Source organism: Lipomyces chichibuensis (genome assembly GCF_038497645.1).
Source record: "Lipomyces chichibuensis strain CBS 12929 unplaced genomic scaffold V1513scaffold_7, whole genome shotgun sequence".
Classification (NCBI taxonomy): Eukaryota; Fungi; Ascomycota; class Lipomycetes; order Lipomycetales; family Lipomycetaceae; genus Lipomyces; species Lipomyces chichibuensis.
Window position 1 is genome coordinate 121042 of NW_027117459.1, and position 24582 is coordinate 145623.

Below are 24582 nucleotides of genomic sequence, written 5' to 3' on the forward strand. Positions count from 1 at the left end.
GCTGTGGCTGGTTGATGATATCACGATCACGGATAAATTCCGGTTGTTGCCCACATAAAGCAACGATCTTTAGTTGTTACATAATCTTCTTCTTAGCTAGTTATGTTAAGTTGTCTTTAATTCGAATGCTAGCTGCATTTATCTCCACAGTTGCGACAACACCGGACACCCCCCCTCAAGCGAACATGATTGCTGTTTAATATGTGATTTTGTCCAACCATGTGCTTACTGCAAAACAGTAGAGCTTATGATATATAGTAGTGTGTATTAACTTAACTGTACACTATATGATCCTCGATCAGCGGGGAGGTGTGAAGGTTAATGAGGTCAACACATTGCCACAAAAAAATTGCATGTTAAATAACTATATAGAATCGAACTGGTGTGTTTCGTGCCCAGGATAGTGTAAAATATAGTTATAGTTAATCTGTATCCCCGCACAATTTCGTCATCTTCTCGGCAATCGCCAACTTAACTCAGCATTCGGCTGAACCGGTTATAGGCGGGACAAGGGCAAAATCTCCATGTGAGCCGCTCCTTGAACTTAACGTGTCCGCATCAAAAATGGATACAAGGACAGAAGCTGACGTTTTACATTTAACTTAAGAAAACTACTTATGGGGGTATATAAGGAGGCCCTTACCACGAGCGCGTGTTTAGCAAAATATTTATTGTTAGGCGCAGCCCACTCACGCTCATATGATCATTGCTGACACACCTAACTTATTGATCCCTTACGATCTGTCCACTATATAGTCAAGCTGACGTTGCGATTTGTACAAGTGTTCATTCGAACATTAATCGAGATCAGTTGATTTCAATTTAATACATACATCGATCCGTCCGAATCACTTAATACTATGAACAGCGCAGATATTTTCGGGGCCCCTGGGTATACATACCACTCAACGGTAGATCCGGCTCAATATTGTGCGGAGTTTCCCACAAGCCACGATCAATCCACACCACGGTCAATTCCACCCATTCATCCTAGCGCAGACAGCTCCTCGTTCTTGACAGTCAAGATGAATGCATCTGTTGCACCCCCTCCTGTTCGAGCTTCGATCCTTGAGCAGATCGGGAATACTCCTTTAGTAAGGCTCAACCGAATTCCTCAGTCATATGGCATAAAAGCTACCATCCGCAAGTATTCCCTGTCGACAACTAAATATTTGAACAATAAATGCTGATACTCGATTACTTAGTTGCTAAACTCGAGTACTTCAATTCTGGCGGATCGGTGAAAGATCGCATTGCCATGCGAATGGTCGACGAGGCGGAAAAATCAGGGAGAATCAAGCCAGGGTACACTTTAATCGAGCCGACTTCAGGAAACACGTACGTCATGCCATTTTAAAAATTTCTCGTCGGAGTTCACTGACAGATTCTGCAGTGGCATCGGTCTCGCACTCGTGGGAGCAGTGAAAGGTTATAGAACTATAATCACGATGCCAGAAAAGATGTCTCAAGAGAAGGTCCTTGTTTTGAAAGCTTTGGGCGCAGAAATCGTCAGGACGCCAACCGAAGCTGCCTGGGATTCTCCTGAAAGCCATATCGGTGTCGCGAAAAAGCTCGAGAAAGAGATTCCTAATGCCGTGATTCTCGATCAGTACGGTAATATTAATAACCCACTTGCTCACGAAGTCGGCACTGGTGCCGAAATATGGGAGCAGACTGGCGGAAATATCACGGCTATTGTGGCTGGCGCAGGGACGGGTGGTACGATTACAGGTATTGCGCGAGCATTAAAGAAGCGCAAGCCAGACATTCATGTTGTTGGTGTCGATCCCGTCGGCTCCATTCTCGCCCAACCAGACTCGTTGAATTCGACGATTAAATCGTACAAAGTGGAAGGCATTGGATATGATTTCATTCCCGATGCTCTTGACCGCAGTCTAGTCGATGAATGGATCAAGACTGACGACCCTGAAGCATTCCATCTAGCTCGCAAACTCATCAGCGAGGAGGGAATATTGAGCGGCGGAAGTAGCGGTTCGGCATTAGCCGGGGCACTCCAGTATGCCAAGAATTTGTCCGAGAAGGACGTCGTTGTTGTCATTCTGCCAGATAGCATCCGATCTTATCTAACAAAATTTGTGTCGGATGACTGGATGCGCGAAAATGGATTCCAGCGGGATCCAACAGTTGTCGATAGTGGGAAGAAGTTCAAGGATGCCACTATCGCGGATTTGAATCTAAATCCTGTAGACACCATTTTGGAATCGGAGCCGATGCAGAAAGCGATTGAGATTATGAAAAACCATGGGTATGACCAATTGCCGGTTCTTGACCACGAAGGCCTACTTGTTGGCTTAGTAACCTTGGGAAACATTCTTTCTCGAGTCGCCCGTAAACGCGTTAAGCATTCATCGCCGGTTAAGGATGCTATGTTGAACTTTGCTCACCTGGAGGAGACCTTTCCGGACGGACATAGTCATCAGCGGATGAATGGCCAAGGCCAGGGAAAGTTAGTAAGAAGGAAGCATGATCATTATGACGTGATTACGGTGGACACGCCATTGTCGACCTTGACAGACTTTTTCGAATTCAATTCTTCTGCCGTGGTTACCGAGGCCGGGGCTGGAAGGCACGCGAAACCTATTCATGTTGTGACAAAGGTTGACTTATTAGCATATCTTGTGAAGAGTGGTGAGGAATTCTAGGTATCTGAGTGATTATATGATTAATACACTGTACTTGTGCAACTTTTTTTCGATTTTATTCTGCGGTATATGACATTGATCAGCATCGGCAGCCTGGTCCGTTCATAAAAAAAGCTCGCTGCACAAAACCTTTGAACATTAATTCAAATTATGCTACTATCCTGTACAGACTTTCGTAGTGTAAATAAATAGACGTGTAGTGACGAATGTCGAACCAAGATGAGCGGCATCTAAATTTCGAGCACCGGGCCCAGGGAAATTTATAGTCCCATCATTGGAGAGCCCCACTAATTAGGACGACTTGATCTCGAGGAAAGGAACCAAGCCATACGTCGACCACCAATAATCCATTGGCCACGAACTACCGCATCGATTGGGAATTAAATACGACAACAGAGCCCAAGCTATCAAGTGACAGTCAACGACAAAGCTCGACGCTACGATGTCGTCACCGCCAGAAACAGACAAGCCCGACCCGTTGACAACCCATGAAGCGATGTCAACATCTGGCTACGGCTTTCCTGTCTACATTCTAGGTGTAGGATTGATTATAATAACTGCGTATTTTGTGTATGAGTTGCTTTTTCGGAAAACGAAAGGTCTGGCGGCAGGCGGACCTACATTCATAATTGCAGGCCCGTCTGGTTCGGGTAAAACTTCACTATTTACATTGGTATGTGAAGGACTGTATTTTGTCTACCATACTTGTTTAAATGGTATGTCAGCTGAGAACATTGGCTAACCCGAATAGCTACGATATGGCGAGAAATCGACAACATTACCTTCAGTGGAGCAAAACATCACCACCAAATTTCGGCTCCCGAATCTCCCGGATACAGCCAAACCCTTCGTGCTGATCGACGCACCCGGCCACCAAAAGCTGCGCCACGGCATGTTCTCGGCCTTGCAAATCGCGCAAGCAGCACGTACTATCCACGGCGTGTTGTATCTCGTTGATGCGTCTGCCATGTCGCGACCAGCGCAACTACGCGAGGCTGCAGAGTATCTTTATGATATATTGCGTATCACGGAGCGTGTTCGTGGCGGGACCGACGTACTTGTTGGTGCGAATAAGAGTGAGTTGTTTACAGCTGTGCCTGCGAAGCGACTACGGACACTGTTTGAGACCGAATTGGATAAGATCCGGGAATCGCGCGCCAAATCTGTCGGAAAGGTGGGTGCGGGCGGTGATAAAGACGATTCCGATGATGGTGATGAGGATGATGGCGCAGTTGTCGGCGGCAGCGGGTGGTTAGGAAGACGAGGGGAGAAGGGTTCGTTCAAACTTGAGGATTTAGAGACTGATGTTATGGTTATTGATGGTAGTGTGGATAATGGCAAGATTGATCCTTGGATTGCGTGGATGGAGGAACGGGCTGTCAACTAATTGGACTGCTCCTTGTATTCTGTAAAATTGTACATAAAGTCCAAATTGAACGATTAGATAGTAGTTTGTGGCCCAGAAGGATAACCAGACACAACACGTTGGGGACTTATTGATAAAAGCAAGCAGACGACGATATAGCACGAATAAATATTAAAGTTACTAGATACAGCGAGCATGATTCCTTGTGGTGCATCGTCGCCGTCAGCTTTGAGACAGAGCAGTCCAACTATGGAAGTGATTTTTTATAGCGAAGTATTAAACAATGGGGATAGCGATTGTTGGGCATTCTCGATAAGAGACCCGTCTATCAAGATACGAAACGCGTCGAAGTGGGTGGGCAAAAGACAGAAGTTACCACCAGACACGGCATAAAGCCGCGCAGTTTAATAGCAATTATCATTAGTAAAGAAAGAAAAAAAAGGGCCGATCGATGTGGCGTTTCAAGAGCAGATGAGTTGGGGACGTGCCTGAGAGTGCGCGGAAGTGCGCACCAAGGCGTAGCGCGTAGCATTCGTCCACCCCGCCAACAAAATCACACGTGACTGCATATTCGCACGCAGCAGCCCAACTTAGCACTGCAACCGCACACGCATAGCGTAAATGTAGCACAACCGCGCGAACAGGACAGCCATCGTGACACTAACTTACTCAGCGTAGACTGCAGCACGGCTCGTAAGCCTAAGCCGCGCAATGGCCGGTCGTCTAAATTCGGGTCCGGAGTGTCGTTAAACTAGGCTCGTTATGCGTTTCGGCTTGTAGTTCATAATACATATACCCATTCCGCCCCTCCTCTGACTTCGCTTCCAACTTCTTCTCTTCCACGACACATCTAATTGGCTCTCGAGTCCAACACATTACGACAGATATAGTCCAGGGCCACACTGATTGCCATCTGGACGGACCTTAGTCGCTCTACATAATTCTCGCTTACGCCGCGACTCTTACCTCCATATTACCCGCACTATCCTGTTTATTCACGCTCCCTCCACAACACACACATAATGGCTCCCGCTGGTGGTTCAGGCGTTACTATTGGTCCTGATGGGACAGTTCAGAAGAAATCCGTCAGTTGGTCGAATATTCTGCTAGGCGCTGGATTGAACATGTTCGAGTAGGTTGCCAAGTCGTGCTAAATATAATTCTATTCACGGGATCCAGTATTGATTTGTTATCTTTATAGAGTCACTACGTTGGGTCAACCTCTCGAGGTTACGAAGGTACGCTGGCGGTGGATCGTTCCGATCTGGTGACGTCCTCTCGCTCGCAGCAGTTCTTGGGGTACTAATTTATACATTATAGACGACAATGGCGGCTAACCGTGGCGACACGTTTCCTCGAGCAATTGCTCGAATTTGGGGTAGAGGTGGTTTGTTTGGCTTTTACCAAGGCTTGATTCCATGGGTGAGTAAAATTTTCTGGTTGTCATTTTACCGACCGGCTGTGAAATATCCGCCCCGGGTCCCTTTTCTGCACATTGCGGTCGCATGCACAACCTCTTTCTGGTTGTAGTCTCATTGGACAGGATTTTCGGCGCTGTCTTCCTTTGTCGGCTCGTGCAGTTGACGTGAACCATCGTCGGAAGGGACCCGGGACCCTGTGCTGTGCCGCACGGACCGTCGCCACCTTCGTAGTCCTACTTCCGACACGGTCCTATCCGATACTCTACGCGGACAATCCCATGGAACAGCGAGATTAGATGTCCATTCAGGCTCGACTGCTAAATATCTACTGCCTCGGTTTCCGGAGCTAAATCTGGACATTCGCAGACGCGTTTGTGTTGTGGTTTATTGGTTTGGATGAATTTCGCAGCCGGCCGGTTTAAATGGGAAAAGTATTATTAAATGACGCTTTAGGCATGGATTGAGGCCTCAACTAAAGGTGCTGTGCTGCTCTTCGTCTCCAGCGAAGTCGAGTACCGTGCATCATCTTTTGGTGCTGGTTCCTTCGTCGCGGGCATGACCGGCGGTTTCTTTGGTGCGTAATTTTACTGGCAATTTTTACCTGTTGGACTGCGATCTAACTTTAGTTGTGCCCTGTAGGCGGTCTCGCTCAGGCTTATCTCACTGTCGGTTTCTGTACATGCATGAAGACTGTCGAAATTACTCGTCACAAGCAGGCTGCTACCGGAGTGAAGCCTCCATCGACTATGGCTGTCTTCATGGATATTTACAGGCGCGAGGGTATTCGTGGTATTAACAAAGGAGTCAACGCTGTTGCAATTCGACAGTGCACAAACTGGGCTAGCAGATTCGGACTTTCGCGATTAACTGAAGTTGGAATCCGGAAGGTTACCGGAAAGGCTGACGACAAGCCATTGAGTGCTTACGAGAAGATTTTGGCATCTGTTTTTGGTGGTGGTCTGAGCGCCTGGAACCAGCCTATTGAGGTTGTCCGAATTGAGATGCAAAGCAAGACTGAAGACCCTAACCGACCAAAGAACTTGACTGTCACAAAGACACTGAAGTACATTTACTCGCAGAACGGTGTCAAAGGCTTGTTTAGAGGCGTGACTCCACGAATAGGCTTGGGTGTTTGGCAGACCGTGTGCATGGTGGGATTGGGTGACATTGCGAAGGAATTTGTCGCCAGCTTGACTGGTGAAAAGCCAGCTGGCCATTAGTTTACTGTATCTCAATAAGATGCTATTGTATTTCTACGCGATGTTTATGACTCACATCCAGCGCGAGCATAGAATCATTCTTTCATTATGGCCGGCCCATAAATATATATTTTTCTTTCTTTGATTGTGTTATTTGTTAATTCAACACATGCAGGAGATTGAGTTTTGAGTCGCTCCGTTGTTTTAACGTAGCTTCCTCTCCAAGGACATGACGTCATTGGCATATTGACTACCGTCGCTCTGCGATCGACGCAGTCCAATTGCATAAATCCATTGAACATCCTGATTGAGCCTCCTAAGTCTCTAGTACAGAACATAATTGGGTCAACATGAGTCCTGGTGTCGTTGGAAATATAACGAATCCGCTCAAAGTATCCTCATCGTCCATGGAAGATAATACCATTGCGACCGCGCCGAATCACATGCCAACATCACCCCCTTCGCAATCGACCACGGTTAGTTCCAAGAGCGACATAAACCCACTATACGGTCCGGAGTTTCTAGATAATAGTCCGAAGAACACACAATTGACACCAGGTCTGAACAATCCACCACTCTCCAGCGTGCCCGAGACAGCTACGTTTGTGGAGTCAAACCATGTTCCTCAGAAAATAAAACAGTTCGTGGACGAGAAACCTGGCGAACGGTACATATTTGACGGGTGAGGTTAAAGTTGAAATGGTATTATTGTGGAAGCAGGATCTGATCTTGTGTTGCTGATATAGAGACGATCGCCAAACGAAGTTGTGCCGATTTGAAGAGGATGGGCGGAAGTGAGTAGTGATTTAGTAGTATTTGATCGAAGCATTGGCTCATAAATTCAGATGTCTGAATTTAGCTGCGCCTACCAAGGACGTACTTTCCCAGATGCAGAAGTTGGTGAGTACGAACCTCGGTCGCCTGATACATACTGATTGCTGACGAGGACTAGGATTTTTATTGTGCTTTAGGACAAGACATTCGGAGAAGCGAAATCGAGTGCAGAAAGATACTATAATCCGCAGTACCCAGAGATTTTAGAACAATACTCTGAAAAGAGTGGAAGAACTCAAAAATGGTTGTACATAAAATTACATTTTAAAAAGTATACAACTCTCTACATTCATAACACCACACACTATTAATGCCCAAACGCCTGCAACTGCTGCTCTGCAACCTCAACCCTAAATGTTTCCCTCTGAGCTTCCCGGACCAATTTATCCCACGACGCCAGCGCCGCGCGCTTCCTCTCCTGTGCTGTCTTATCCTCTTCTTCCAGCTTCGCGTATTCCTTCTTCAACCGTGCGATCTGTTTATCCGTGTCTGGAGTTATAGAAGGTGATAACTTTGCTTCACGATGCTGATTCGTAAACCCGTGAGGCGCAAATGCGCTGCGTCGTGAAATAGGGATCGTAGAGCCTGATGGTGTACGCGGGAGTGGTGTGGTAGAGGGGCTGTTCATCATCGCTTTAGGAGCAATAGGGGGAGCAGCTGTCGTGGCCTCAGATCCGGTTGCGGGACCGCCAACGGACGGGGTCGAGATTGGTGAACTGGCGGCGGGTGAGTTCGTTCCGCTCGCGACGTGCGACTGTATGTGTATATGATGGGGACGTGCGTGCGGCATGGAGTGCGACCGCTGGCCAAGAGAGGGAGGTGCAGCGAGAGTCTGCGACTGGGGCCCACGCGCACTATAGAATTGGTTGGGACCCCGCGGTGCAGGGCCGGTTGGAGTTGCTGACCCTGCGGTCGCCGGCCCCTGTGAAGGCAACGACGGATTTTCTGACGCCGCAGTCGTAGGCGGGCCTGGCGTGCTTGTGCTTCTGGCACCCGCCAATGCGCGGGGTCCAGTTGGCGGTATTGGCGTACTCGTGGCTGCGGGCGCCTGCTGTCGCCGTGGAGGAGCGGATGAACCTGACACTGACGGTGACTTTCTTAATCCCGGAGAGAACTCGCCCGATGCTGCCGATGGACGATCTTTATGATATCCTGACAGTGCTGGTGAATTGTGCGCGCTGGTTCCCGGACTGGGCGGTGTTCGCGACCGCGAGGAATACTCCGCTTGTAAATCCCGATGTTTATCGCCGGAAGACGCTTTTCGCGGTGGACCTAAAGGACTCCGCGATAGTTGCCGTCTAGGCGATGGGGGGCTTCTATGCGGAGGACTTTTCGGACGCCGTGGAGGGGACCGAGATCGTCTGCGAGCTGAACTGTTGGGGTAGTAAGACGATGAAGACGGTGGTGGAGGACTTTGGTACGATCCTGGACTCGAGCTTCTCGACGACCGTCTTGGGGAGTACGCACGCCGTGGCGGCGGACTCCGCGGTGGCGGCGAATATCTGCTGGGTCTATCATAATACCGGCTTCTTTCATCTCTGTAGGGACTTCGATCCCTGCGAGGCCCAGACGGCGGCCATCGACTACCTGACTCTCGTGATGAGCTAGGCGGTGGTGACCGTCGTGAGGACGACGAAGGTGATCCATACCCGCGATCTCTTTCTCTTTCTCTGTCGCGATCTCTTTCCCTTTCCCTTTCTCTTTCTCTTTCTCTTTCTCTTTCTCTTTCTCTTTCTCTGTCTCTTTCGCTTTCTCTGTCTCTTTCTCTGTCTCTTTCTCTGTCTCTGTCTCTGTCTCTGTCTCTGTCTCTGTCTCTGTCTCTGTCTCTGTCTCTGTCTCTGTCTCTATCTCTCTCGCGATCCCACGGACTCCTTTCTCGTCTTGGGGGCGGTGATCTATCACCGTCGTAATCTCGCCCTCTAGGTGGTCTGTAGTCGTCGTATTCTCTTCTGTGATACATCACGCCATCGTGATCACGATCGTAATCTGAACCCCTTACTGGTCCGCGATATGACGTGGAGGCAGGAACCCGTGGGGGGTAGTCGCGGTCGCGACGATCATCATATGGTTCGGAGTAACCACCGGGTCTGTATGACGACGATCTATGCTCATTAGCTAATCTTCACTACATTCGCCGCAATAATACCGTAGATTTAACCTGGAGGAGGGGAAATTGATAATGGAATAAACTTACCGGCCTGAAATGTAATACCGATCTTTATCCCCCATTACTCTGTCGGAACTCGCTTCAGTTGCACCAAATTGGAGTATCGCAAAGCTCTTGTAACACCCGATCCGCTGGGTATCGCACCGAATTGACTCTTTCCGTTGAATATTTGCTGCAATCAAAGCAGGCGATTTGGATTAACGTCCAGGAAAGTGAAGTCGAAAAATTGCACGCACGTGACTCGAAAATGCAAGCCACGCGGACCTGGAAGAGCACAGCCACAGCGCGCAGCCGCAGCCTTTCGGACTGCGAATATTAATACGGCCAATCTGTCTTTTTAGAGTTGAAATTTTGCAGTCAGGTAATTTGTGCAATATCCTTTGTCAATCCCACAAATAGGGGATTAGCTCAAAATAGTACAGCAGTCACTATTCTGTATCTAAACGCGGTTCGGACACTGATTCACGTGCGCACGCGTCGAGACAAAACCCTAACTTTCCCGCGCTGCCGGAAAACAAAACAAAACTTGTGTACAACCAGTGAAGATACGTCGTCACTGTCTGTCGATCAAAGGATTTGGGTATTAAATACACCTCTGCGTATATTCGCGATAGAAGTCTAATTACAATTTGTCAGCAATTATATTTGATAACGATATTTGTGAGATTCCGACAACAGGATTATTACATTTTTTGACAGCTGCACAATGCCACGCGCACCACGACGCCGGAAAATTAATCTCGCCAAGTCCAGTACTCGTGCCGTAAATGACACGATATCAGTAGCACATGCACCCGATGAGAAAGTAATTCCACCGTCCGTCGAAACGTCAACTCAGTCTACAGTTGCGACGCTTCCGATACCCTCGTCGGGGCTACCATCATCGCCACCGGTTCGCGGGAATCGAAAGAAACATGAGCTGGTGATTGCCGATTCTGAAGACGAGGACGCTATACTTGAAATATTGCAAGAGGAGGATGGTGGAGCTGACGAGCTAAATTTGGATGACAGCGCGTTCTTGCCGAGAACGACTTCGACACCTAAATCTGCCGTGCCGAACATTGCAACGGGAATACAGCAGCAACAGAGAGTCAGGCGGGGCAAACCGAATCTTCTTTCGCAAGAGATACACGCTAGTGTCAGCTTATCTGGTGATATCAAAGAAGGCGAGGAAGACATTGACGCCGACAACCGGTCAATCGCATCTTCACAGTCATCGATGTCCGACCCATTCGGCTTCGACAAGATCCGAGGTATAAGAATTGTCAAACCAGTTTCGTCATCGGCATCTCCCATGTCATCAGCAGCGTCAAATGCATCCAAATCAAAACCACGTTCTCGACCGCTCGATTCTGCTCAAGAAAACGATTCAGAATGTACACACCACAAGCTCGTTGACCCAGGTACTCTATCATCTCCATTACCTCCATCTTCGCCATTATCAGAATTGGGAAAAACGCCATCGCCTGCCAAAGCATTTATAACTAGCTTTGAGAGTCCAAGGGATCCCGACTCGCCTATTCTCGTGGGACGTAACTCTGCTTCAGAGAAATCGACAGCAGTTGGAAAGAAGAGGAAGAAGAATTTGCGTGGGGTTACTACTGCACAACTAACTGAGCTACTGCCCAAGAGGCTTACGCGACGGCGACGGCAAATGACACAGAGTTTGCACTTTGACGAGAGTACTGAGGATGATAGCGACGAGGATGCATCTGTCGACGGGAGACCTATTATGCGACGGAAAGATACAAGGTCAAAGCAAACACAGAAAAAGAGAGTACGCAGAAATAAGGAGAACCTTGAGACAGTTGAAGTTTCCAAGAAACGTGGCCAGAAGTCGAAACCAGTGCAGAGAAAACCGTTACACGGCACTATTAATTGCGCGACTCGACATGGCAATGTTACGGATCGGGACGAAGACCGTGACGACGCAGCATCGAACGTTGACATTGACGATGACTTTGAACAATCTCCTGATTCGGAGGCGTTGAGAGAGATGGAAAGTGAACGGTTACGCAAAAAATTCAAAGAAGTTGATGAGTGGGATTTGGAAGTTGAGACTGTTCCCGTAGGAAGTGACTCTTCATTTCTGTAATGTGGAGGTATGAGGAAGCGAAAGGTTTTGCTATCTGACGCAATGCAATATTTGGATTTTTCTTGCTTGTACTAATAGTAATGAACAATGCTAGATGAAATCATCTCCAGGCATTATGACGATTCTTTGCTCTATACACATTCTACATCTATTTCTTCTACTTCCACACTCCCAGTAATAACCAAATACACATTATCATAGGCACTCACAAAATTAAAAAATCAATGAATTACAAATCTTGTGACGACGACAGCAACAACGGCGAAAAGATCAAACAAACACATGCAAGAGCAAATGACGAGATAAAACAGACGCAAAACACAACTTTTCTAAAACACATAAAAAAACGCAAATGATGATCTATAAATAAATATGTCAAAAATACAGGAGAAATTATAATTGCAGAGTCTATTCCGTTGCTTCCTTCCTACTGAAACGAAATGATAAAAGATCCAAAAAAAATTATGATTATCCATCGTTATGTCAAGTTATGGTTGCGTAAGTAATGTGCAAGTTGTCCATAAGTTAGTCGGTCATTGAGCGTAGCCTTTACCGAGACTGTGAGACGTTCAACCAAGGCAATCGGCTACAAATAAGACATGATTTATCAAGTCATAAAGGCAGTCAAAATGATCGAATTGATATACACGATAAACACGTTAGCTTTAACCAGAGACATCGACTATAGGGGAGGTTGCGGCGCCTGTATTACTGTCTGAGCTTACTGCATGCAGAATGTCAGCAATAGATCCTCACACTAGTAGCCACTTCTCTGTACGACTCACCGGCGACTGAGACATTTCCGTTGCTCGCTCCGTTATGATAAGAGTGATGACCAGCATTCATGTTCATAGGTCGAGGCGCATTTCCACACCGATCCTTTCCGAAATTAATCTTAAAATTCCGGTACTCCTCCTTCTGCTTGATGCCTTCGATTGCTTTAATCGCATTTGCAATGTTCGTAAAGTTGACGAACGCACAAGATTTCTCGCGCAAAGTATTAACAAGCTCAATCTCGCCGTATTCCGAAAAATCTTGACGCAATCGTTCCTCAGTCCACGATTCATCGATGTTACCAATATAAACGTTTCTGCTCGCGCCAGCAGTGACAGCCAGCGCAATAGCGGTTGGGAGAGGTCCAGAGTGTTTACCCCATCCAATCTTCAGACGTCGATTATGAATCATCAGACCCTGGACGTTCGACATAGCAAAGAACTGCGCAGCAACAGTAGGATCAACAAACGTTACGAAGCATATATGCTTGTCAGGAATATATCGGATTTGATGTAGCAGACCGCCTCGAACGACATTGCAAATCTCTTCAATTGTAGTCTCGGGATGGATGCTGCCCAAGTAGACTGTACGGTTCCCCAAGTTTGCCATGCCACCAGCAGTGGTCGCGACGGCTGCAGCCGCAGCAGATTGCTGAGCAAGGACGTTGGAGATCATATCCCTATCAGCGCCGGCGACAAGATGTTCGTATCCAGGAGAAATTCCGAGGAACTGAGCGGCATTCTGTTGCTGAGTCTTGGAGACGTACGCACTGAGCAATCGATATTAAAAACGTGTCTAGCACACTAAACTTGACGACAAAACATACCACCGGTCCTTTCCGTAGAAAACCTTTCTGTTCGCCCACTTTGGTTCCTGAGGTAACTGTTGAACAGCTTTTATGGCGCTAGAGATACTTAAGAGATGCACAAATCCAATTGGCTTCTCTCGCACAAGCTTAACGGTGTCGATGGATCCAAACCGACCCAAATCCTCCCGAATCTCTTCCTCAGTGATATCCTCAGGTAAATTCCCAAGGTACACATTTCGTGACGCATTGGACTGGTGAACAGCCATGAGGACGTTCATGGGGACCGTGGAGGGCTTACCCCATCCGACTTTAATATCTTGCCCTCGAATTGAGAGCTTTCGAAGAATTGCATCAGAATGAAAATGGGAGGCCGAGGCTATGTCGAGGAAAGAGATGAATGCACAGTTCTTCTCAGGAAGCATACGCACGGACTCTACTGGACCAGAGTGGACATGTGAGAGCAGCTCTTCCGCCGTAGTCTCAGACGGGACGTTTCCTAGGTAGACTGTCCGTGACGCCTGAACCACTTGTGGGGAAGCGGCAGCTGCTGCAGCAGCGGTGAGGTCACCGAGACTTGCAAGATCCATATACGATTGGTACGGAATGTACTGGTCGGTCGGACTAAACGCGCCTGGACTCATTGTTGGCGAAGTTGGGAATGCGATTTGGGGGTTGGAGAATGCTGCTGACGGAGTTCCTGGCTGAAAAGGTGAACCGAGAAGCAACTGACTGGGAAGAAGGGGAGTGTATTGAATGTCGTATTGAGCAGCCGGAGTAACCATACCGCCGTGAATGCCACTAGTACCGCGGGCACTGAGACCAGAAGTGGTACCTCGCTCAGTAGATGTAGCAGCGTGACCAGTACTACTGCTTGAGCTGCTAGAACCTGTGGCAGCTGTCGAACTAGAAGGAGTGGATGACGCCGCCGAGGAAGCAGTACCAATGACCATTGACTTCCAAATTTTCGAGCAACGATGAGCACTTGCAGGCTACTAAAATTGCCACTGCTATCGCTTCGAACAATTATATTTCAAAATAGTCGCCGGCTGGGTAGAGCGGGATGAACTGAGTGGATTTCTTAAAGCCTAGTGTATGTCAGTTGGAGGCACGTAATAGAAGAATCCCTGTCAATTGGCACCAAATGTAGTTATCGAGCGCATAGGTGATTGGCAACGGTAAGCAAATGGGGAACAACGCAGTGGCGGTCGTCGACAAAGTGCCGGGGCACGAGCCACCGATAGCGCAGAAGTAGCAGCAGTTACACGGCAATGAGGGCATTATGGGAGCAGAAAAGGACAGGGGAATAGCCAATTGACGAGGAAATAAAACAAGCATACCAAAAGAACAAGTTGCAAGCCAGTGTGAAGGCGGCAACGAACGAGTATTAGAGGGAACGGTCAAAGGAGGTGAACTCAACGTATTAAAGTTGCAACTATCTAGCTCAAGCGCTGAGAGATAACGGGCCTGTTGAAAGGCAGAGTGCCGGCAAATACTGTAGAGCTGATGCCGAAAGTATTTTCGAGACCGTTCGAGCGATAAAGGGCGGCCTTTTGGTGGAAAGGCCCCTACTGGAGGTCGGGGCGCGATGAAGGCTGAAAACGATGGGCAAGGTTCGGAATGAATGAATCAATCAATGGTGGGCAGCCGGTACGCCCGCGAAAGAAACAAAAAACAGAAAATAAATAAGTATATATATATAAATATAAATATAAAGAAAATGGTAAGAGAAATAAAGAGACCAGGGAGAGAGTTGGTCCAGTCGTGGGTGAAAGGGACGAAACGAACAATAAACAAATGACAGTGGCAGGGAGCGCAACACGCAGGGGCAACGCCGAAGAGACGTCCGTCGGCCGCGAACAGGACGAGAACGTAGCGGACGCTTCTTGTTCACACTGTCTTTTGGACTTTATGCCAGTCGCGGCAGTTAAAGCTGCCCTGAGCGAACCCATCACTAGCCACAGCACCGCCATTTGTGGTGCTGTTCGCTTCTCTCAAGGACCAGCGCATGACCCAGCACGCCTGCGTAGGATCCGTCCCACAAGTCTAAGTCCGATGAAATACGTTTGCTCTGTTAAATATAATACACACGGCTCTCAATTGTTGCCGCCAACATGGCATTAGCAACCGTAATGCCAATGGCCAAGCCAGAGCTAGGCCGTCAGTTGTTAAGGGACCACCTATTGGATTGATTGCTACTAACTTTCTCGTACAAGGGCTCAATCGGGGCCTGTGACGAATTAGACACATTGGATAAGGGAATGTCCCTGAGAAAGTCGGGCTAGGGTTCCGTGTAAGTGGATCCAAAATATGCTTTTCCCTTTCTTTATCTGCGGGACGATATCTACGCGCTGGTAGATTTCCCGACGCACGCGTTGGCACACCGCCCGAGAGTGACTCCTGAACGCGCTTGAGTTCGCCGGCCGGGTAACATGACCCTACACAATAATTCTTGCCATTCTATTTTATTATCGCCTCCAGCATTATTATATCACTAGCCGTTGCCTGCAATTTCACTTCTTCACAATCATTTGTAAGCATGGCTTCCCCGGCTATAGAAAAACTGTCCATCGAGGACATCCCTCCGCCTCCTGCGGGCACTATATTCATTGACGACTTCTCTGGCGTCGACGTTATTTCCGCTGGCGCTACAACCACATCCCCAGTGAAATCCCCTGCATTTGCAGTCTACACTTTTCCCAATGCTCCTGCTTACTACCTTCGCCGCCAGGTCGATTCACCATTCGAGCCCATATCTGCGTCTGCTCTCAAAAAGGCCAAAAAGGGCGCTGAAGGTCTCGCGAAGAAGGCCAAGGCCGCTGAAGAGCTGAAAGCGAAGAAGGACGCCGATGAGGCGAAGCGACTTGAAGAGGCCTCCAAGATTGTTATCAAGCCTGATCTGTCACTCCCTGAGGCGAAGCGCATTAAGATCAGAGACGGTGCTGCTAACGAGGGAACCAGGGTGGTTGTTCAAGGTTGGGTTCATCGTCTGCGACTGCAAAAGGGTCTGGCCTTCTTGGTGCTTAGGGACGGGACCGGATTTCTACAATGCGTACTTTCAGGTGATTTGGTATGGCCAATTGACTGGATTCTAACTAGACTTTTGCGGCTAGCTAATTGATATACGTAGGCCAATGCTTACTCGACTATCACTCTTACTCTCGAGTCCACTGTGACAATATATGGCATCATTCACGATATTCCTGAAGGTCACTTCGCACCAGGAAGCCATGAACTGGTTGTTGACTATTATGATATCGTTGGCCTCGCTCCTGGCGGTGACGACGCTATTTCCAACAGAGTGCAGGAAAATGCTGATCCATCCATTCTGCTTGACCTACGTCACCTTGTCCTTCGTGGAGAGACGATGACTGGCATTTTCAAGGTGCGTGCGGCTTTGCTACGGAGTTTCCGCAGAGTGTATCAAGAACTGGGTATTCTCGAAGTTACGCCTCCATGTATGGTCCAGACACAAGTCGAAGGTGGCAGTACCCTCTTCGCTTTTAAATACTACGGCGAGGACGCTTACCTCACCCAGTCGTCTCAGCTTTATTTGGAAACTTGTTTGCCAGCACTTGGTGACGTTTTCTGTATCCAGGAATCCTTCCGTGCTGAGCGCTCACATACTCGTCGGCATCTCAGCGAGTACACCCACGTCGAAGCCGAGCTCGCGTTCCTCACATTCGACGATCTTTTATCACACCTTGAGCATTTCTTTACGAAGACGATCCAATATGTTCTCGAAGACGAGGAGATTGCTGCCATTGTCAAGAAGCTCAACCCAAGTTTCGTGGCCCCACAACTGCCTTTTAGAAGAATGACGTACGAGTCTGCTCTTGAGTGGCTCAACGAGCACGGTGTACCCAATGAAGAGGGCGAGACATTCAAGTTCGGCGATGACATTGCTGAAGCAGCTGAGCGGAAGATGACGGACGAGATCAATGAGCCAATACTTCTCACTAGATTCCCGGTCGAGATCAAGTCATTCTACATGCAAAAATGCGCCGATGATCCACGTGTCACTGAGTCTGTTGACATTTTAATGCCCAACGTTGGCGAGATTGCGGGAGGCAGTATGCGCATTTATGACTTGGACGAGCTCATGAAGGCATACAAGCGTGAGAACATGGATCCGACTCCTTACTATTGGTTCAACGATCAGAGAGTATATGGTACTTGCCCACACGGTGGATATGGTCTAGGAACCGAGCGTATTCTTGCTTGGCTGTGTGACAGGTTCACTGTCCGTGACTGCTCGCTTTACCCGCGTTTCACCGGCAGATGCAAGCCATAAATGATTTGATGTGCTATTTTGTGTCCACTGTTAGTCGTCACTTATTAGTTCGCTCATTACGTGGCTGACTTGTCTGCATATACGTTGTATTTTGGTTTGTTACAGTAGGTGGGCTTTATATCGTTTTCTCCTGAATGTATTAGATACTACAAATTCTGCTTATTAGATGTAATTACAAACTGAATGATTCTTCCTACTGGCAATCGTTTTCGCGTTTTACTTTACACTTGTATTAGACGGCCGTCAAACTCCGGATTTTGAACATTACGTACAAAATGTCCCCCGGGGAACAAACAAACCCGAGTGGTAAAACAAGAATCCCGGAGGACAGTTTTCCTTATGAGCCTGTAAAGGCTCCCCTCTTGACACCTCAACAAGTCGACGAGAAGCTTGACGCGGTTGTTGAGCAGACCTTACCTTCCTGTTGATTGTCCTTGTATTACCTGCCCCGATTACTTTTGCAAATTTGCAAGAACGATTTATTGGCTTTGGATATATGAAAATGAGGTAGTTCACATGGAAGATAACATTTAGTATAAAATAGCAACACAGATTAAAGCTAATCAATTTTAAATAAATCGTCTAGAGACGGTGGAGTGCAGCCAAACGACTGCGTCAGCAGCAGTGGGGATAGGCGGAAGTATTTATAATCAGATGAGAGGCTCAGACAATAGCAATTTCCCGCATTCTGGGACGGGGAGCAGGCGGCTATTTAGTACCCGTAAAATGAAATAAATGAAAGTGCTTTGTTAGCGACGCGTCCCAAGCTAAGTGGTTTGTTTCAGTGGAGATTGGCAGACCGTGCGCACGTGTCTCGTGTAATAGTCGATTGCCAACTCAACCGGCGCTAACGCAGCTATTGCATCGATAGTACATAACATGCCACAAATCTCGCTAGATGTAACTTGGAGTAACACCAATCCTTGCTCCTTAATCACATTCGTCCACTACATGCATAAATAACCTCATCGCTTCACAGCTGACTGCTTTCATTCGGATCTCCTTCGTCCCACTGGAAGATTCTTCTCGACATGGTAACTATTCGAAATACTGAACCACGACTTCTGGGCCGGCCTATCGTAAGTGCGTGATTTGTTTAGGCCAACGATGCTCGTAGTGGAACCTTAGAAAAGGAAACTAACTGTTGTTGAACAGTGGCTGATCCTATGACGCGCACAACCGCCGCGGCTTACCACTTAAGCCGCACTCTCCTCAAGCTTTTCTTAATTAGATCCGGGCCAAACTGAGAGGTGACGGAGGCGCGCAAGCTTCATCTCTCCTCTGCCTCCCTTACGCCGTTCATTATCTTACACCTTCAATGGCTCAAATGGCTCAACGACCACGATGACAACCAACCCACATTACCATTCTGGGACAGCAGCGATTCGGCGGAAGTGAGTAAGCGTCTGTGGTTGCATCTGGAGTCCGCGACACAATTGCCCACGGATTGGGCGAGTTGTGTCCGGTGGTCTTCCGGTACGGATGTCCATGGGGTCCACCTTTACTTGGCTGCCGAAGTCAGCCAGCAAATGTGGTCGCCTTTCTCTTAACTCGACGCCAACGAGTGGTGTTCGGAGACAATTGCCAACGGTTGGGCAATTGTCTTCGGTAGTCGTCTTCCAGCAGCTAAGGACAGGATTAAGAAGCTCCATGTTCTTCGAATGGCGCTTCGAGACCAATTTATCAAGGCACAAACAGATTAAGAACTACAATCACAGACATACACCGATTGAGTTCAAGAGAGGCAACCTCGTGAAGCTCTCGACTCGCAACCTGAAGCTGAAACAACAAAAAGCTTCAGCCGAGATTTATCGGGCCTTTTTAGAATAACAGAGGTCATTGGAACACAAGCGTACAGACTGTCGCTGCCTGAGCAATATTCTAGGCTTCCGGTGCTGAGGTCCACGATGACCTTAACTGGTCGGTGGATGAAAATGAAGTGGAACTATCGGCAAAGAAGCCGAAGTTATCCCCGTCCGCTAAGGAGCCCGTGTCGAAGGCCAAAAGGTACAGATTGTGCCCCACGGCAGAGGAGAAGAGGATCCTGGTGGAGTGGATTGGGGCGGCGCGTTGGACATACAACGAATGTCTGCGCGCCATAATGGATGAGGGGGTCCTATGTGCGCGACCGAGACATCAACGGGGTGAGGAACATTCTGGTTTGGTACTGCACCAAACTTGCAAGTGGAGAGTCTGTCACGGACTGAGATCCTCTTCAGGCACATGGGGGTGCGTTTATGGCAGATCCTGGTATTGATCAGAATAAGAATTCGGCGTGACATGGCAGAATTCTCCTTGGAGAACTCATCTGCCTGCCCGTGGTTTTAAGTACGATTAATCTGTGATGATACGGAATATTGGAATAAGGTAGTGTGACATAGGGTCATCTTTTTTGATTCATCTATCTGTAACGCGCAATTATGCATCCGCGTATTATGGCCTATGCACGGATCGACCAATATTACGACTAAGATAATTGTATAATTCTCAACTGGGAGCCGACGATGCCATCAGGATTCATCGCTTAACAAATTATTCCGTAAATCCTATTTGAAGCAGCTTCACGAGCTTCTAACTCGTCATAAGCCTGCTGCGTTCGGAAGCGATTCTCGCATCGATTTGTAAATTCCGCATATACCGCAAAATATGCAATGTGATACACGTTGAACAGTTTAAATATATTAACGTGGCGTTTTCCTTTATCCTAGTGATAAAATATTTTGGGCAGCGACAATAGCTGTTCTTGTGGAGATGGCGATTACCCCACGGGACAGGGCCAAATGGCATTGACAGACAAGGTGAAAAAGTACCTAATTCAGAGTCCATCGCATCCAAACTCGGGACGGTCATGAAGGGGCGTTTTGTTCAGCCAGAAAGTGTACGTCCGGTGGACAGCAGCACATATACACGGCACCGCCAATCTTTTGTACCTCGCGCCATCGCACTTTCCTAAACTCGTCCAAAGCGACTTCTTGATCAACAAATCCAAGACCCCCGCAACTTTTCGTGCTTAGAAACATCTGCCATTGCCCCGTGAGATCCACATTCTTCGTTGTGGGAATTACGTGTCGCGTTTTATTGGCCAGTTGTCGGCCCGTAACCGCTATTCTCTGGCTGCGGCGGCAAAAGCTGTGCTTTACTGCCTCACCTCTACTATCCCACAGCTGCAGATCGCGCCATCTCCACACGAGCAGCCATTGTCGCTACCAAAAAATTTTTTCACTAGGATAAAGGAATAAGTCGCGTTAATATTATTTAAACTGTTCAGCGTGTATCATATTGCATATTTTAGCGGTATGTGTGTCATTCCATTTTAGTAAGTGCGTGACGCAGTTACACATCACTCGGCGCGGGGCTTTTGATACGCAAAGGTTTTTACCTATAGAGCGTCCCTGCAAAATCTGCTTATCGGATTGAATCGAACTAATTTATTTACATTCTAGATTCTCTTTGCTTTATACATAAGGAGCGTCTCTTGTTTTGCGCAAGAAGTTTCAGTAAATCAGTTTTTCGTATAGTTGATTTCGGATCCATCACCGTGCCACGATAATCTTAAGCTCTCTACAAAGACAATTAGTTGTAAGATAGTAAAATGGGCCAATTACTGTCAGAGCCGATTGTCGATAAGGTAACGTGCTCACTTACTCCGTTTTAGGTAACCAGGATATTAACTTGCTGTAGTCATCAGAAGAAGGCGGTGATGAGCGATTAATCTACGGAGCATCCAGTATGCAAGGCTGGCGAATCTCAATGGAAGATGCTCATGCTGCCGTATTGGATCTAAAACGAGAAGACGGGAAACCGATTACAGATAATAAGAAAATCAGCTTCTTTGGTGTTTACGACGGTCACGGGGGATCAAAGGCCGCTATTTTTGCAGGACAGAGATTGCAATACATTGTCGCGCGACAATCTGCATACGAAAAAGGAGATTACGAGCAAGCTTTAAAGGATGGGTTTTTAAGTACCGATAGAGCCATACTACAAGGTAATTTAGACTTTGGTTTGTCGCGTTGTTGGGTGTTGCATCTGACTATGTGATTCAGATCCGACTTTTGGCAGTGATCCGTCAGGGTGTACAGCTACGACAATTTTAATTACAGATAATAGAATATATTGTGTACGTATACTTTGGGTGGATATTTTTGTAAGATTTGGCTAATCTGGGTTCGCGCAGGCAAATGCTGGGGATTCGAGAACAGTACTAGGAGTCAAGGGACAGGCGAAACCATTGTCATACGATCATAAACCGCAAAATGAGGGAGAGAAGGCAAGAATACAAGCTGCCGGCGGCTTTATTGACGGCGGGCGCGTAAATGGCAATTTGGCTTTGTCACGAGCCATAGGTGATTTCGATTTCAAGAAGAGTCCAGACTTACCGCCGGAGGAGCAGGTCGTCACGGGTGAGTTCTGATGGTCCGATTCCATGTTTGACGTTACGCTAATGACCCTTGCTCAGCTTTCCCTGATGTTATAGAGCACGAAAGTGGGCCGGATGATGAGTTTATAGTTCTTGCATGCGATGGTATCTGGGATTGCCTATCGTCGCAGGCCGTTGTTGAATTTGTCCGTCGCGGAATTGCAGAGAAGCAGGAATTAAAGGTTATATGTGAGAATCTGATGGATAACTGTCTTGCTCCAAGCAGTGACCTTGCTGGCGTCGGTTGCGATAACATGACCGTCATTATCGTTGGTCTTCTTAATGGCCAGACAGAGGAGGAGTGGTATGAGACTATTGCTACTCGAGTGGCTAATGGAGAGGGTGCCGTCGGGGATCCTGACTTGGGTAAGTCTGTGTATCAGGGATGGAACTAATGTTGCTAACTCTTTAGCGATTCTTCGCGGACCTCCGACATTTAACCGGCCTCAGCATGGCATGTATCTTGATGCCGGCCAGTACATGCTAAATGGAATTGCGGATGGACAGAATGAACTTATTGTTCTCAGCGACGGCAGAGCCATTATCCGTAGAGCAGGCGAACACCTGGACGACGTAGAGTACGACGAAGAGGCTGATATCGATGACGAGGAAGTTGAGGCTAGAGTCGTACAATTAGACGAATCTCCAGACGAGGATTTACATGAAGAGGAAGACGAGAAAACCGAGCCCTTAGAAGAAGAAGAAGAAGATGAGGAAGATTTGGCTGGTACGAAAGATGAAGACGAGCCCGATTCAGAGAAGTAAGGAAGTACCTAGGTTATACAATACAATGTTTTGCGGTTATGCTTATACTTTGGTGATTACTGACGACTATACGTATGAGTTAGTTCCCATTTAAACATTGTCAACTAATATTAAAGATAGCATAAATCTATATAGTTATCTGGATAAAGCGGTATTTGGTTAATAGTTATGTGTATTGTCCGAATTTACGCCATATTTTGTAGAACTTTGTTTTATGTATGGTTTTCTTAATTGTTGCGTTAAGCTATCATGTGCTCGGATCGGTTCGGCTATGTATTTGTTTATTCTGTATGTTGTTTAATAGCACTCACTGTTATCGGAACTTTCACAACTCGATATTCATACATTCAACCCTCATGCGTTCTATACTATTCTATGCTACAGTTTCTTCATCAAATCCAAACATGGTGACACAATTTTTCCATGCGATTTCGCAAAGTTCTTCAACAGTAACTCCCTTAAGTGCCGCAACCACTGACGCGACCTGTGAAATGGCACAAGGCTCGCACCGGCCCCGGACCATACTCCCCATCACAAACTTCTCTTTCTTGACAACCGGTGGAAGTTCGTCGTTGTTTTTCTGGAGGAACTTGCTGGATGCGTGTGAAGGTCGTATCTCGCACCAAGGCGCATCCGTCTCCAACATGATTTTATCTAACGGAATTGCCTTCACAACCTCCAAATTCTCCTCGGTCTTGAGCGAGCAACCGTTAACGCCGATGCTAAAACCGAGAGCAACAAGTGATTGCATTTCTTTGACAGTTCCCGTGAAGGAATGTACAACACCCCGTTTGGGCAATTTGGGAAGTCTCGGAATAAGAATGGCTTCAAAATCCTCTGCGCAATCACGTGAGTGGAGGAATAATGGCAGATGTAATCTCTCCGCAATGTCAAGTTGCTTTATGAAATATTTGCGTTGGATATCTGCTGGTGCGTAATGTAATCGTGCGTAGTCGAGACTACTGCACGTTAGATATACATGCGATGCCGATTGATGTTATACATACCCAGTTTCTCCAAACGCCTTGACAGTCCCTTCTTTCTTTCCTGTCAGCGCGAGGGCTTCGAGATCTTGCAAATATTTATCTGGATCTAAACTATTTTCTATATCGAGTGAGTGACAGGGATGTACTCCGACTGTAGCGTATAGCAGTTTTCCTGGCGATACACGTTAGCACCCACTTAATTCGGACCAATGCATATCACTCACGATTGTTTCTCGCTAATCGAATTGCGGATTCAGATTCAATTAGATTGGATCCTGTAACTAGCATCTTGCGAACGCCTTGCTCTGTTGCGCGATTCAAAACTTCGTCAAAGTCATCTAAAGACCATTGTTAAATCACCATGATAATAAGGCGTGTGAAGTAAACTTACCGGCGTGACTTTGTTTACCATGATAGAATCCTCTAAACATCGGATCGGTTAAATTAGCACCTAGAAGACCTTAGACGTGCAGTTTCTCGAGATAATGTTCGCAGCATACCTATGTCAATATATTGACACTTCTTCTGCAACATCCCGTTAGTTGCAGTTGTCATTGTTGGACAATCTATTGCTGATTTGGGTGAAATTATACACAGGTGTCTTGAGGGAACTGTATTTGAAGATCTGAGTAATGCTGCACCGTACTGAATTGCCAACTGTCTAGCACCAATCACTGGTAATCTGCTAGCACCTCTCCCAGCCACTTTAAATGTTATCCGTCTCTGGTATATATTGCTGGGTTTGATGCAAAATACTGGGACTGCGAAGATATGGTTATACAGGTGGTGGCCC

The 24582-nt window shown here is 47.3% G+C and overlaps 10 protein-coding genes across 10 annotated transcripts; 7 read left to right on the forward strand and 3 right to left on the reverse strand.

The window, feature by feature from the left end:
• The first annotated feature begins 475 nt into the window (after positions 1-475).
• V1513DRAFT_440482 (cystathionine beta-synthase) lies at positions 476-2792 on the forward strand. Its single transcript, XM_066897371.1, has 3 exons — positions 476-1143; positions 1206-1338; positions 1394-2792. Exons 1-3 carry the CDS (start codon positions 861-863, stop codon positions 2661-2663), a joined length of 1686 nt encoding a protein of 561 aa, XP_066754811.1. The 5' UTR covers positions 476-860; the 3' UTR covers positions 2664-2792.
• A 27-nt stretch (positions 2793-2819) lies between these two features.
• Positions 2820-4194, forward strand: V1513DRAFT_440486 (signal recognition particle receptor beta subunit-domain-containing protein). Its single transcript, XM_066897372.1, has 2 exons — positions 2820-3336; positions 3415-4194. Exons 1-2 carry the CDS (start codon positions 3106-3108, stop codon positions 4048-4050), a joined length of 867 nt encoding a protein of 288 aa, XP_066754812.1. The 5' UTR covers positions 2820-3105; the 3' UTR covers positions 4051-4194.
• Positions 4195-4742: 548 nt separating this feature from the next.
• V1513DRAFT_440492 (mitochondrial carrier domain-containing protein) lies at positions 4743-6795 on the forward strand. Its single transcript, XM_066897373.1, has 5 exons — positions 4743-5161; positions 5231-5267; positions 5350-5451; positions 5904-6024; positions 6090-6795. The coding sequence occupies exons 1-5, from the start codon at positions 5052-5054 to the stop codon at positions 6668-6670; spliced, it is 951 nt and encodes a 316-aa protein (XP_066754813.1). The 5' UTR covers positions 4743-5051; the 3' UTR covers positions 6671-6795.
• V1513DRAFT_440496 (uncharacterized protein) lies at positions 6796-7775 on the forward strand. Its single transcript, XM_066897374.1, has 4 exons — positions 6796-7331; positions 7396-7443; positions 7495-7549; positions 7602-7775. Exons 1-4 carry the CDS (start codon positions 7000-7002, stop codon positions 7665-7667), a joined length of 501 nt encoding a protein of 166 aa, XP_066754814.1. The 5' UTR covers positions 6796-6999; the 3' UTR covers positions 7668-7775.
• Positions 7776-8755: 980 nt separating this feature from the next.
• Positions 8756-9595, reverse strand: V1513DRAFT_457411 (uncharacterized protein; the record flags this gene model as incomplete). The annotated part of the gene is made up of 2 exons (XM_066899622.1): positions 8756-9432; positions 9499-9595. 2 exons carry the CDS (start codon positions 9593-9595, stop codon positions 8756-8758), a joined length of 774 nt encoding a protein of 257 aa, XP_066754815.1.
• Positions 9596-10008: 413 nt separating this feature from the next.
• V1513DRAFT_440499 (uncharacterized protein) lies at positions 10009-11876 on the forward strand. Its single transcript, XM_066897375.1, has one exon. The coding sequence runs from the start codon at positions 10357-10359 to the stop codon at positions 11743-11745; it is 1389 nt and encodes a 462-aa protein (XP_066754816.1). The 5' UTR covers positions 10009-10356; the 3' UTR covers positions 11746-11876.
• A 223-nt stretch (positions 11877-12099) lies between these two features.
• On the reverse strand, positions 12100-14710 carry V1513DRAFT_293158 (uncharacterized protein). Its single transcript, XM_066894616.1, has 4 exons — positions 14665-14710; positions 13346-14412; positions 12527-13288; positions 12100-12469 (listed from the first exon to the last, which is right to left on the reverse strand). The coding sequence occupies exons 2-4, from the start codon at positions 14275-14277 to the stop codon at positions 12454-12456; spliced, it is 1710 nt and encodes a 569-aa protein (XP_066754817.1). The 5' UTR covers positions 14278-14412; positions 14665-14710; the 3' UTR covers positions 12100-12453.
• A 1102-nt stretch (positions 14711-15812) lies between these two features.
• On the forward strand, positions 15813-17845 carry V1513DRAFT_478114 (uncharacterized protein). The gene is made up of 2 exons (XM_066900263.1): positions 15813-16394; positions 16455-17845. Exons 1-2 carry the CDS (start codon positions 15864-15866, stop codon positions 17616-17618), a joined length of 1695 nt encoding a protein of 564 aa, XP_066754818.1. The 5' UTR covers positions 15813-15863; the 3' UTR covers positions 17619-17845.
• Positions 17846-20765: 2920 nt separating this feature from the next.
• V1513DRAFT_292410 (phosphatase 2C-like domain-containing protein) lies at positions 20766-22727 on the forward strand. Its single transcript, XM_066894614.1, has 6 exons — positions 20766-20912; positions 21062-21246; positions 21300-21606; positions 21665-21738; positions 21796-22021; positions 22078-22727. Exons 2-6 carry the CDS (start codon positions 21211-21213, stop codon positions 22431-22433), a joined length of 999 nt encoding a protein of 332 aa, XP_066754819.1. The 5' UTR covers positions 20766-20912; positions 21062-21210; the 3' UTR covers positions 22434-22727.
• Positions 22728-23080: 353 nt separating this feature from the next.
• V1513DRAFT_411708 (uncharacterized protein) lies at positions 23081-24578 on the reverse strand. The gene is made up of 5 exons (XM_066895736.1): positions 24290-24578; positions 24181-24240; positions 24014-24127; positions 23811-23961; positions 23081-23762 (listed from the first exon to the last, which is right to left on the reverse strand). The coding sequence occupies exons 1-5, from the start codon at positions 24342-24344 to the stop codon at positions 23177-23179; spliced, it is 966 nt and encodes a 321-aa protein (XP_066754820.1). The 5' UTR covers positions 24345-24578; the 3' UTR covers positions 23081-23176.
• Positions 24579-24582: the final 4 nt, after the last annotated feature.

Bases quoted from the DNA above. Each gene is read 5' to 3' on its own strand.
- V1513DRAFT_440482 (XM_066897371.1), top strand. From the start codon at position 861: ATGAACAGCGCAGATATTTTCGGGGCCCCTGGGTATACATACCACTCA. The intron at 1,144-1,205 runs GCAAGTATTCCC...TCGATTACTTAG, and splicing joins TGGCATAAAAGCTACCATCC to TTGCTAAACTCGAGTACTTC. The intron at 1,339-1,393 runs GTACGTCATGCC...CAGATTCTGCAG, and splicing joins GAGCCGACTTCAGGAAACAC to TGGCATCGGTCTCGCACTCG.
- V1513DRAFT_440486 (XM_066897372.1), top strand. From the start codon at position 3,106: ATGTCGTCACCGCCAGAAACAGACAAGCCCGACCCGTTGACAACCCAT. The intron at 3,337-3,414 runs GTATGTGAAGGA...TAACCCGAATAG, and splicing joins AAACTTCACTATTTACATTG to CTACGATATGGCGAGAAATC.
- V1513DRAFT_440492 (XM_066897373.1), top strand. From the start codon at position 5,052: ATGGCTCCCGCTGGTGGTTCAGGCGTTACTATTGGTCCTGATGGGACA. The intron at 5,162-5,230 runs GTAGGTTGCCAA...TTATCTTTATAG, and splicing joins GCTGGATTGAACATGTTCGA to AGTCACTACGTTGGGTCAAC. The intron at 6,025-6,089 runs GTGCGTAATTTT...TGTGCCCTGTAG, and splicing joins CATGACCGGCGGTTTCTTTG to GCGGTCTCGCTCAGGCTTAT.
- V1513DRAFT_440496 (XM_066897374.1), top strand. From the start codon at position 7,000: ATGAGTCCTGGTGTCGTTGGAAATATAACGAATCCGCTCAAAGTATCC. The intron at 7,332-7,395 runs GTGAGGTTAAAG...TTGCTGATATAG, and splicing joins GAACGGTACATATTTGACGG to AGACGATCGCCAAACGAAGT. The intron at 7,444-7,494 runs GTGAGTAGTGAT...TCATAAATTCAG, and splicing joins TTTGAAGAGGATGGGCGGAA to ATGTCTGAATTTAGCTGCGC.
- V1513DRAFT_440499 (XM_066897375.1), top strand. From the start codon at position 10,357: ATGCCACGCGCACCACGACGCCGGAAAATTAATCTCGCCAAGTCCAGT.
- V1513DRAFT_293158 (XM_066894616.1), bottom strand. From the start codon at position 14,277: ATGGTCATTGGTACTGCTTCCTCGGCGGCGTCATCCACTCCTTCTAGT. The intron at 13,289-13,345 runs GTATGTTTTGTC...TCGATTGCTCAG, and splicing joins TTCTACGGAAAGGACCGGTG to TGCGTACGTCTCCAAGACTC.
- V1513DRAFT_478114 (XM_066900263.1), top strand. From the start codon at position 15,864: ATGGCTTCCCCGGCTATAGAAAAACTGTCCATCGAGGACATCCCTCCG. The intron at 16,395-16,454 runs GTATGGCCAATT...TGATATACGTAG, and splicing joins GCGTACTTTCAGGTGATTTG to GCCAATGCTTACTCGACTAT.
- V1513DRAFT_292410 (XM_066894614.1), top strand. From the start codon at position 21,211: ATGGGCCAATTACTGTCAGAGCCGATTGTCGATAAG. The intron at 21,739-21,795 runs GTACGTATACTT...GGGTTCGCGCAG, and splicing joins CAGATAATAGAATATATTGT to GCAAATGCTGGGGATTCGAG. The intron at 22,022-22,077 runs GTGAGTTCTGAT...ACCCTTGCTCAG, and splicing joins GGAGGAGCAGGTCGTCACGG to CTTTCCCTGATGTTATAGAG.
- V1513DRAFT_411708 (XM_066895736.1), bottom strand. From the start codon at position 24,344: ATGACAACTGCAACTAACGGGATGTTGCAGAAGAAGTGTCAATATATT. The intron at 24,241-24,289 runs GTATGCTGCGAA...AAGGTCTTCTAG, and splicing joins GTGTCAATATATTGACATAG to GTGCTAATTTAACCGATCCG. The intron at 24,128-24,180 runs GTAAGTTTACTT...AATGGTCTTTAG, and splicing joins TGGTAAACAAAGTCACGCCG to ATGACTTTGACGAAGTTTTG.